This window comes from Chrysochloris asiatica, unplaced genomic scaffold (assembly GCF_000296735.1).
Source record: "Chrysochloris asiatica unplaced genomic scaffold, ChrAsi1.0 scaffold00065, whole genome shotgun sequence".
Lineage (NCBI taxonomy): Eukaryota > Metazoa > Chordata > Mammalia > Afrosoricida > Chrysochloridae > Chrysochloris > Chrysochloris asiatica.
Genome location: NW_006408583.1, coordinates 12,635,253 through 12,647,803, shown reverse-complemented (window position 1 = coordinate 12,647,803; position 12,551 = coordinate 12,635,253). Strand labels below are relative to the sequence as shown.

Below are 12,551 nucleotides of genomic sequence, written 5' to 3'. Positions count from 1 at the left end.
CATATTTCAGACATATTGTCAGGAGGGACCAGTCACTGGAGAAGGGTATCATGTTTGGTAAAATGGAGGGCCAGGGAAAAGAAGAAGACCCCCAATGAGATGGATTGACCCAGTGGAAGCAGTGGTGGGCTCAAATATAGTAACTATTGTGAGTTTGGCAGAGGATGGGGCAGTGTTTCCTTCTGTTGTGCACAGAATCACTATGAGTCAGTACTGACTAGATGGCACCTAACAACAACTACAACAGCATGAGTCTGAATGACTCACAGCACTAAACAACAATAAAGTGTTAATAGTGTATGACCTCACTTATATAAAAATACCAGAATAGGCAAATGGACAAAGACCAAAGTTTATTAGTGGTTACCAGGGGCTGGAGGGAGGGGGAAAACTTCATGGTTGATAAACAATGATGGGAAAGCACAGTGATTAAGGGTAGCGGCATGTAGCCAATTACTGGAATTACTGGTGGTGGTTATGTGCTGTGGAGTCAGTTCCGACTCATAACGACCTTGTATAGGGTTTCTGAGGCTGTAAATCTTCATGGGAGAACAAAACGTCATTTTTTCCCCACAGAGCCACTGGTAGTCTCGAACTGCTGAGCTTAAGATTAGCAGCCCAACTTGTAACCACAATGCTACCAAAGCTCCTTGCCAATAAGTTGTACACCTGTGAAAAATTAAGTGGGCTAAGGCTATGTGATATATTTACAACAAAGGAAAAATGAAAAAGAAAACAAAAGAATCCTTGTGAGGCTGCTTATGTACAATCTTAAGGGATTTGGTTTCTTGGCTGGGAGGTTTAAGGTCACGGGGCATCCCCAGTTAATTGGCCTGATGACGTGTTTGGTGCTTTTGTTCTATATCTCAGTTAACTGAGCCGAGGTACAACATTTGGCCTCTATACACCTGGAGGAACAGAGGAGGAAGGGATTTCAGGAGTAGGAGGAGGATATGGAATGTGCAGGTAAGAGCCTCCAAGAAAAGCTGCTTCCTTTGACATGGGACAGAAAGAACTGGATGGTTCCTGGCTACTGTTAAGTATTTTCATCAAATATGCCATAGAAGAATCCTGATCAAAAGGGGGAAATGCAGAACAGATTTTCAAATTTTCATAAAGTCCAGATTTTCTGGAGCCATGGACTGTGGATGAACTCCTGAAGCTATTGCTGAGATAATATTTCCACCTTAAATAAAAAAATATCTACTGAAATCTTAAAACCAAACAGTAATCTAGCATAAGTAGTAAAGACTCGCTGCCTTGAGTATTGTGCTCTTTTAAAGACTATCTATGGGATCAAAGTGGCAAAAGCATTTCAGAAGAGTAGATAGGACCCTCAGGGGGGAAGAACAGTTCAGAAAAGGAGGATGAGAATGTCTCCAGAACTAAAAGACTCTCATCAATATCACTGAACTGTAAATGAAAACCTGCTGAATTCATGCATGTTCTGCTGTATATACTCTCAACAATAACAACAGAATAAAATTTAGGGCAAAAAAATACACTCCATGTAGATGAAACCTAAGCGCCCCAGCAGCAAGAATGTAGAGACTGGTATCTTAGCAGCTTCAGGAAGAATTAACTGTAAGTAATTAAGGAGCCCTTAAGAAGTGCCGGCAGCTTACTGAGTTACACATTGGGCTGCTAAGTTAACCACAAGGTCAGCAGTTCAAACACACTAGCCACTGTGAGGGAGAGAGATAAGGCTGTCTGCTCCTATAAAAATGTAGTCTCAGAATCAGGTAAATCAAACTAGACACATATCCTCCCAAGACTAGAAAGGAGACGGTGCTGTTTCAGTAATAACACCTTTACCTTCCATGTGGGAGATGAGGGCTCTATTCCAATTCTATGCACCTCATGCAGAGCCACCCCCCTTCTGGCACTGAAGGCTTGTAGGTCACTATGATGCAAAATAGGTTTCAGTGAAGCTTCTAGAAAGAAAGGTCTAGTCATCTACTTCTGAAAATCAGTCAATGAAAACCTGTAAGTCACAATAATATGATCTGCAGCCAATTATGGGATGACCAGTACCAGGTGGCATTTTCTTCTGTTATTATGACTCCACAGCATCTAACAACATCAAAGATCAGAAAGCTAAGATTAGCTCTCCAAAGGGGAGAGACCTCCCACAATGGAGAAGATCCAGAGAAACCAGACAAAGAATTGGTTTACACATCTGATCTGGTAGACTTGGTGGTGGTGGTGGTTATGTGCCGTGGAGTCGATTCTGACTCATAGCGATCCTGTTATAGGGTTTTCAAGGCTATAAATATTTACAGGAGCAGAAAGCCTCATCTTTCCCCCACAGATCCACTGGTGGTTTCAAACTGCTCACCATGAGATTAGCAGTCCGACTCATAATCATTCTGCTACCAGAGGTCCTTTCTGGTAGACTTAGGGAGTGTGAAATCATAGTAGACTTTGTTGTTGTTAAGTGCCATCAAGTTGATTCCGACTTGGGGAGTGTGAAATCATATTACCTCAGTGCCAGGAGCAAGTTCTTTCACCCTCCCAGTAGCTCCCCTACAGCCCAATCCTGGATGTTCAGAAACTGGCCAGCTAAATTCAGTATAAGAGAGAAGGACAAAACAAAAAAGAGAGAGAAGGACAAGAAACCAAGATGACAATCAACTCCTTCCCCTTCTCACAGCATGGTTCATGAGGGCAAATGATAAACTGAGACACCATCCCCAGGCTTCTTGTTGTTGTTGTTAAAGTGCCGTTGAGTTGGTTCTGACCCATAGCGACCCTGAACAGGGTTTCCGAAGCCGTAAATCTTTATGGGAGCAGAACGCCTCATCTTTCTCCTGCAGAGCAGCTGGTAGTTTCAAACTGTTGACTTGTGGTTCACAGCCCGATTCGTAACTACTACGCTATCCCAAGGCTTAGAGTATCCTTTCTCGGTGCCACTGAAAGGATCATTTGAAGATAAATAATTTGAAAAGTCAACAACATGGTACAAGGGACTAGTGCTGAATGCTGAGGTCAATTGATCCAACAGTGTGACCTAAATAGATGTCATTCTAAACATAATAACAGATCTGCTGCAAAAGATCTCTTTAAAAGTGTTAAAAAGCAAAGATGTCACTTTCAAGACTAACGTGCACCTTACCTAAGTGGTATTTTCAATCGCTTCCTATGCATGCAAAAGCTGAACAATAAATACAGCAGACCATAGCAGAACTGATGCTTTAAAATTACAGTGTTGGCAAAGATCTCAAGGACTTCCTGAAGAATGAACAAATCAGTCTTGAAACAAGTTCAGCCGAATGCTCCTTAGAAGTCAGGCTGCCTTACTTTGGTTGGACCTGTTCTCAGGGGGATCCAATCCCTGGAGGAGGGTATCGTGCTTGGCAAAGTACAGAGTCAGTGGAAAAGAAGAGGAGCCCCAGTGATTGTGAAGCTAGCACAGGACTGGGTGGTGGTTTGTTCTTTGTACATAAGGTCACTAGGGGTCAGAACCGATTCTGTGGCACCTAACAACCCCAAAAATGGAGGCGAATGTCTAAAATGCTTACTTGAGAGAAAAGATAGATGATGTAAGAAATAATAATGCATAGCAACTATATTTTAGAATTAAAATGATCATTTATATACAAAGATTGGTAGGTGAGCAATTGATAGGAAAAAGGATAAAGTGAATTAATACTCATCATACATAGGAAGAGGCCAAGATATCACACTTTGTGTTTCTACTTTAAAGATTTAAAAGATACAGGTTAAAGAAAATTATTTTATTTTAAAGGTAAATCCTGCTAAAAATCGCTATATGATGTTCTTTATTCATCCCACAGTTTGTCTGGTCTTTGATCATTAGTGTCTAATGCATCAAATCTGTTCTTAAGATGATCTCTAAATTTAAGTGGGATATGTTCCAAGTCATAGTTTGGCTCTGGTTATTGTTGTTGTTAAGTGCCATAGTTGTTGTTGTTGTCAGGTGCAATCGAGTCGGAACTGACTCATAGCGACCCCATGCACAGCAGAACGAAACAATGTCCGATCCTTGGCCAACCTCACTGCCACTGCCATCAATGATGCCACCTGGCCAATCCATCTCGTTGGGGGTCTTCTTCTGCAGCGACTGTTCCCTCCGGACAATATGTCCAAAGTATGAAAGACGAAGCTTAGCCATCCTGGCCTCCAAGGAGCACTCTGGCTGCACTTCTTCCAAAACAGATCTGGCAGTCCATGGCACTTTTAGTATTCTCCTCCAACACCACAACTCAAAGGCATCAATTCTTCTACGATCTTCCTTATTCACTGTCCAGCTTTCACATCCATATGAGGTTATTGAAAATACCATGGCTTGGGTCAGGCTCACCTTAGTCCTCAAGCTGACATCTCTGCTCTTCAACACTTTAAAAAGTTCCTGTGCAGCAGATTTGCCCAATGCAATACGTCGTCTGATCTCTTGACTGCTGCTTTTGGGTGTGTTGACAGTTGATCCAAGAAGAATGAAGTCCTTGACAACTTCAATCTTTTCTCCATTGATAAGAATGTTGTTTATTGGCCCAGTGGTGAAGATTTTTGTTTTCTTGACATTGAGATGCAATCCATACCGAAGGCTGTACTCTTTGATCTTCATAAGTAAATGTTTCAAGTCCCATAGAGTCAGTCCCAACTCATAGCAATCCTGTATAGAGTTTCTGAGGAGCAGTTGGTGAGCTTGAGCTACCAACCTTGCAGTTCAAACCAACCTTGCAGTCACACACATTAAGCCACAGCACCATCCAGGACTCTGGCAGACTTGTTTAATGTTCTCCAGCTTCAGCCTGAACTTGCATATGAGCAATTGATTGATTGTTCCGCAATCATTCCCCGGTCATGTTTTGTCTGATGATATTGAGCTTTTCTACCATCTCTTCCCACAGATGTAGTCAGTTTGATTCCTGGGCATTACATTTCATGAGGCCCATGTGTAGTTGCCTTTTATGTTGTTTTAGAGAGATATTTGAAATGAATAAGTCCTTGGTCTTACAAAATTCTATCATCAATCTCTGACATCATTTCTAGCACCAAGGCCATATTTTTCAACTACTAATCCTTCCTCTTTGTTTCCAACCTTCACATTTCCATCACCAGTAACTATCAATATACCTTGATTATATGTCTGATCAATTTCAGACTGAAGAAACTTGTAGAATTCTTCAATTTCATTATCACTGACTTTAGTGGTTGGTGCATAAATTTGAATAATAGTGTTATTTACTGGTCTTCCTTGTAGGTGTATGGATATTATCCTTTTATTTTTTTTAAGTTTTTATTGTGAACTGAGTGATAGTTTACGTGGAGAACATCGATTTTACACCATCAATGTATTGCAATGATTACAATCTACTCAGTGCATCATCATTCAACAGTATTTCCTTCTATTCCCTCTGTTATTTTTTTTTTTTGAGGGGGGGATGTGCATAAAACCACTCAGGAATATATGATAATTTAAACAACCAAAGTGCATAAACTTCAAGCCTGCCCGCAAGCCACCAGCACTCAGCTCCACTCTTTCCATGAGTCTAGAGTGCTCAGCTGCTCTCTCTCTCTCCATGTTCTCATCTCTGCCTCCATCTCTGGTGTCGCTGCTTCTCTGGATAGGGTCTCACATTCTGCTAGTGTTCTTCTTCCTTGATGGTCCAAGGGTCCTCTGTTTCTGGACTGTAAGATTAACTACTCCCCTGTTTTTGTTTAAAAACTTCTACCTTTACAGTTGTGACAGTCGCATTTAGTCATGATAATAATTACTCACTATTGAATCATAAGAATCTTATTCCCATCTCTTTTCACCAGACCCATCTAGACAAGATGAAATCTATTCAGTGGAGGCTCTACCTTCCCCCACAAACTCTTAAACTAAATTATCTCTTGATAACTTGTAGTCACTTCAAGGCTTTATTACCTGCCCCCACGCCCTATTTTAGGTAGCCATTGTCTAACTTGCCCATCCCTATCTACCCTGTATACAGAGGGGATAGGATTGATACTTGATGTGAAAACTCCTTCCCTCTCAGTTGGTATTTTGAGCTACTACATCCTTAAGTATAGATCAAGTTCATCAAATTGTAGCAATTTACACTTGTTTCCTTTATCAAAATTGTTTTTTTTTATCTTCCTCTAGTCAAGTTCTAATCTTGAAACCATCGAAGCTAGGTCATATGGGAACTATCTGCAAGTTTGGGCGTTCTTGTGTGTCTCCGCTCTGGATAATATCCTTTAACACATAGCATTATACTTCAAGATAGATTTTGAAATGGTTTTTGTTTTTTCATGATGAATGTGATGCCATTCTTCTTCAATCTGGCATTCCCTGCATAGTAAACCATGTAATTGTCTGATTCAGAATGGACAACATCAAATCATCAGCTCACTAAAGTCTAGAGTATCATTCTTTATATGTTCCATTTCATTTTTGACAACTTCCAATTCTCCTAGATCCCATGTCTGCAGCTGTTTCTCCTCATTTTGAGTTGTGCCCCATCTGCAAATGAAGGTCCCAAAAACTTTACTCCATTCATACCACCATGGTCAACTCTGCTTTTGAGGAAGTGGCTCTTCTCCAGTTGTATTTTGAGTGTCTTCCAACCTGAGGGGTTCATCTTCTGGCACTGTATCAGACAATGTTCTGCTGCCGTTCATATGGTTTTCAGTGGCTACACATTCAGAAGTAGTCTGCTTCTCCTTCTTTCTGGTCTGTCTGGAAACTCAGTTGTAAACTGTCCACCATGGTTGACCTACAGTAAGGTACTGTCCCATAAGGAGACAAATCAAAAGAAGAAAAGAGCTACCCTTGAAATGTTGTTGAATGCTGTTGAGTTGTCTCCAATTCACAGGCACCCTGTATAATGTTTTCGAGGAGCAGCTGGTAAGTTTGCACTACAGACTTTGTGGTTCAAACCAATCTTGCAGTTGAGTATTTATCCTACAGAACCACACCAAGACTCCAGCCTTGAAACAGTATGCATATCCTGCTGTAGAATACATGGGCTTCAATTACAGAATGTCAGTCAGAAACATGAATTATTCAATAAATTATGTCAAAATTTTGGTTACTTGGAATAAACCTGTTTCCCAGATTTTACCATCCAATAAGATCCATCTCCATTGGACTAAAAAGGAAAGTGTAAATTAAAGGTGAAATTGACTGTACAAGCATAAAAATAATGAAGGAACAAGATGCAAAATTTCACATATAGTATGACTTCAATGCCACAACACAAAACCAGTTCTGGTGTGAATGTCTCCCAATAATCTATGCGTTTGTATGTGTTAAAGTTAATGGCAGAAATACATCTATTTGTGCTTCCTTTTATATAACGTTTTGTTTTTTCTTTAATATGCTCTACAGTCTTGGTGTGGTGCTGTGGGTTAATGTGCTGGACTATAAGGTCAGTTTGAACCTCAAGGTCAATGTATCAAGCTCACCAGCTTCTTCTAGGAAACTCTATACAGGGATTCTATGAGTTGGAACCAACTTGAAAGCACTTAATAGCAACAACAACAGTCAATATGTTACTTGTATAATTATAAAAGAATATATTATATGACATGCCAAAATGACTATGAAACAAGTTAATGGCAAATCAAGCAATAAGGCCAGTTAAATGGGCACCTCCAAATAAAACTGATCTAAATTTATAAATAAGATCATCCTCCAACTCAATACAGAGAAGAAAAAAATATGAAAAATGACTCCAATTTTGTGATGGAGATGAGCAGCTAACAATAAAAGAATTTGCGGTCAAAGGAACAAACAGAAAATTTCTTGTAGTCAGACAAATCAGATTTTAGGTCTTGACTCAGCCATAAAAGAGACACGAGTATGTGAGCAAGATAGTTCATTTCTCTGGGTCAATACTATAAATATAAAATAAAAGACTTGAGCTAAAATCAATTATTTCCAAGCCTAGATGACCACAAGCAAAACATACATAGTGTTTACCATGTGCCAGGCATAGTGATGCATGGTTTGTTAGTGCCATCTCATGTAAGCATCTCAGTTAATAGCAATATGTATTCATATTTTAAGATGAGAAAACTGAGGAATAGAGTCCATGATCATAAAGCTAGTGATAATACCCAGTGTTAATACCCACAGCTATTACCTTATAGTTGAAAATCTACCCTTTAAAAATTCCCCAAAATGATCCATCTGATCAATTGGACTCGTTTATAGTTTACCTCAAAGACCTTTCCAGATCGCAAATCTATAATCCTACAAGCCTGGTTTATCATACCTTATCTTATAAATTCCTAGAGGTAATGTCCGGTATTTGACTGGACCTCTTAGGAGAAATACTAGTGAGAATCCAGGTTGAAGATCTTTTACTAAATGTAATCTTGACTCATCTTCTACCAGCACATGAATGCATGAATCAGTAGAGTATATGTTTAAAATTTCATATAAATTGATCCTTCTCTCTGTCATCATTTCAATATGAAGACATCAAGAGAAGGAAAGAATAGAATTGAAAAGAGACTGTAGAATCTTGATCCCAAACTACCCAGTGAAGCCATTGTGAAGCTAAAGAAAGTATGCCTAAAGCATAGCGCTCTTAGAAATAATGATCCACTGTCCTGTAAACTGACAAAGGCGAGTCTAAGCACAGCTGAGGACTTCAAGGCAGAGAGCCCACAGTAATGGGGATGGAACAATATGGGTAGAGATCAAATGGTGAAATAATGTCAAGTATGTAACCAATGTTACTAAGCTGTTCATGTAGAAATTATGAATGAATGTATGCATGGTTATACAAATTGTCAACCAAAAGAAATGAACCATTTTTAAAAGAAGAGAAATTGGAAGACAGAAAAGGCCTTTGGAGGTGTTGCTTTCTTAAAGTCCTTCTTAATGATCAACCACCATCCCAAGGCCTGAAATGATAGACTCTAATTGTCTACTACAACAACCACAGCTGGACTGAAGTTTCCCCCTTAGTTTCCCATAGTCATACAGAGTGGGTGTGTGAACCCCCTAATTTTCTCCAATAGATACAAACAGCCAAAGGAGGAACGAAGTATTAAAGAAAAGGTGTTACAACAGGATAAATGTCAAACTGAAGAACGTTGAAGGGAAAGAAACAAAGGGGTTGGCATGTAACTAACTCCAATTTTTCCCACGTTGCCTTAATTATCTTAGAGCTATAAAAGGGCCAGAGAAGAAACGTTAAATGCCAACATTAGACATAAAAGCTATCGTTAAGCACCTATTGGCAGAATAGGTGTTTACAGTTCCAATGAATCATGGGACAGTAACACTTATGGGAGCTCAGGAACTCTTCCGGCATCGAAGTCAACAGGAGCTTCCCCAAAGCACTGTCTCTCTTGCTGTGGGTTAGCCTGGAACACAGACACAGAACCTCAAGCTCTACCTTGTATATGATTTTACTCCTGATATCTGTCAGATCCACTTGGATGGAGATGTAATCAATGTTGGGCGAAGGGGGATCCAAATGTTGATAGCGAAGCCCCATCAGCAGAAACTCCTCACAGCTCACTCTGAGACTTCCTACTTTCTTCAGTCCTACAGTACAGGTTCCACCTGGACACTTCAGTTCTGTCCTCAGTTCTAGAATGTATAGCATTGAGTTAAGACAACCACTGGAACATACAGATGATCAATTTCCTAAACAAATCCTCCCTCCCATGGACATTTGTTTCCTCTCTCCACCCCAGAAATATTCACAAATACCCTCCAATTAGTCACAATATTCTGAAAACTTATAGTTACATTTACTAAAATGAACAGTTGACCAGTTATCTTACCAGATCCTCAACCACCAACAGTTACAGTGAGAGACAAAGAGTAGGATGTGTGTTGAAATGCTTGGATGTTGCTGGCAAGTATGTCTGTGACTCACAGGCCTTCCACAATCCAGCTGTGGGCTTCCTTTGTACCATCAGCTTCAATGACACCCTCTTACAATTTCTACCAGACTGCTGTACTCACTAGAATGCTCTCTCCACTCTTATCTAATCCTTCGAGGTCCAGTTAGTCTTCCAACTAAATCTTTCCTTAAATGTTTTTTGACCACCTGAATGAAGCTGCTCTTGCCCATCCACTGAGAACCATATGTATCTTTCTATCTGTCTTCATGTCTCTTTCTAATTGTATTTTTCACTCTTGTGGGATTGATGATCACAAGCCACTTCATTACTGAGCATCATTTCCCTGATGTCTAGTATGGATATTTTCCTTCTTAAGCAGATGGTTGTAAAAAATAAATGAGATGAGTTATGTGCAAATGTGTGCTTCACTGTAAACTGCCTTTCCAAATTCAAGTTATCATGATTACGATAATCCCTTATATTTCTTGGTCTGCTTCATAGTAACTAGAATACAGTTATGCATCTGTTACTATTAAGTAGATTCCAACTCATCTTGACCCTATAGGATGAGGTAGACCTGCCACCTAGGGTTGTCTATGCTGTAATCCTTATGGTAGCAGATTTCTAAATCTTTCTTCTGTGGGGCCACTGAGTGTGCTTGAATCACCAACCTGCAGGGTAGCAGTCAATTGTAAACCATTTGTACCACCCAGGGACCTATGACTAAAAACAATGTTGTTGTTACTGTTGCATGCCATTGAGTCAATCCCGACTCTTAGCAACCCTAGAGGATTGCCCCATAGAGTTTCCTAGGCTGTAATCTTCATGGGAGCAGCTCTCCAGAACTTTTCTTCTATGAAGCTACTAGCAGGTTTGAACCATTGACTTTTCAGTTAGCAGCTGAGTGCTTAACCATTGCCCAACCAGGGTTCCTCACTAACAATAACAGCTAACTATCACTGAACACTTACCAGGAGCCATGCATCATGCTAAGCACTTTGTACGTGGGATCTCATTTACTCCCAGCCTTCTAACAACCCTATGAAGAGTGTGACCTTTTCCCAGATTACAGAGCCTTCAAAGCTTAAATAACTTGCCTAAAATAGCACACTCCCGTAAAGATTTACACCCTCGGAAACCCTGTACAGGGTCGCTATGGGTCGGAACTGACTCCACGGCACTTAACAACAACAACAAAAATAGCACAAAAACAAACAGCAAAGGCAAATTTCAAACCCAACTTTCTGATTCCAAAGTTCATGCTTTTAACCACTGCACTACATTCTTCAACTAGCTAAAAGTTATGTTCGTTAACTGAAACTCTTTGTCAAGCTTGAAGGTGACAATTTATAAACACCCAGATAATCAGGAATGCATCTCATACCGGACTCAGGGAAGAAACTGTGTGGCTGATCTCCACGAGGTTCCTCTGGACCAGGCTCCACCAGGACCATCTGGCCATGGGCAGGCAGCCAGGTTCCCACAGGGTCCAGCTTGATGGTGCATTCCAGGTTAGCCACCCCACCATAATCAAAGCTGAGCACGTTCTTATCAATCACCCGGGACAGGCCATAGAATTCAGACACCTCTAGTACATTGTTACTCATTCGGATAATGTTACAGTCTGGTTCCAGGAGATAGACCCGCAGGATAAAGGTTTCTGTGAAGGTGTCTGTTTCAGTAAATCTGTGGAGAAAATGGAGCAAAGGCAATATTTATTGGTGTTCAGACACTTCTGATTATCTGTGTACCTGGTTTTAAGTGTAAAGAGTGACCTTTGAGGTATTTGTGTCTCAGGCAGTTTGGATTTGGTTTCAACCTCTCTGCTCTTTTTCCTTCGTCTCTTTACCTTGGTGACAGCTCCTTTTTTGCCACCTCTCCCCCAAGTCACCTACTTTCCAACACCTGATCTCAAATCCATCATCCATCTGGATATTGAATGACTGCTAAGAGTGCAAACTCCCACTTCTAGGAGATTCTGAGCGCATATGTAAAGTGAGAAGACCAAGCCTGAATAATAAATGAATTGCGTTTTAATTCAGAGTGAAAGGGTGGAGGGATTTTCTGAAGTATCAGAGCCTTTGTGGTCTTCAGAAACTCCACCATATGAGAGGTCATTTACAGTCTAGCTGGGGTGACTATCTCAGTGCTTAGCACAAGAATGGGTATTCAGTAATCCATACTCTTTGTGCTCTGTTGTTGTTGTTGTTAAGTGCCATCAAGTTGGTTCTGACTCGTACCAACTTTATATAGGGTTTTCAAGGAGTGGCTGGTGAGTTTGAACCACTAACCTTGTGGTTTAAACAGACCTTGAAATCCAATGCTTTATCCCTACAGCATCACACCAGGACTCAGTATCTGAGGTATTTTCAAAGAATCTAGAGATTTGACGCATTAGAGAATAATGACCAGAAGACACAAATAACACGCAGTAGAAACCACATGGGCGATGTCACAAGGGAACGAAAGGAAATCAAAAGGATATAACAGAATACTATGAAGAGTTGTACTCCAACAAATTTGAAAACTTACAAGAGATGGATACATTTTTAGATAAACACGACCTGCCTAAACCTACACACAGTGAAGTAGAAAACCTGAACAGAACCATAACAAAAGAAGAAATTGATCAGCTCATCAAAAAACTCACAACCAAAAAAAGTCCAGGCCCAGATGGCTTCACTGGTGAGTTCTACCAAACATTCAGAAAAGAGCTGTCACCAATTCTA

General features: G+C 40.3%; 1 protein-coding gene across 1 annotated transcript in view; it reads right to left on the bottom strand.

Annotated features, from left to right (window-relative positions):
• The window catches only part of FREM1 (FRAS1 related extracellular matrix 1), a 173,100-nt gene that overhangs the window by 143,308 nt on the left and 17,241 nt on the right, over nt 1–12,551 (bottom strand). Inside the window, exons 3-4 of the mRNA XM_006864507.1 lie at nt 11,207–11,508; nt 9,366–9,562 (exon numbers count right to left, since the gene is read on the bottom strand). Coding sequence (XP_006864569.1) covers nt 9,366–9,562; nt 11,207–11,508 — 499 coding nt within the window. The remainder of the gene's footprint in view (nt 1–9,365; nt 9,563–11,206; nt 11,509–12,551) is intronic.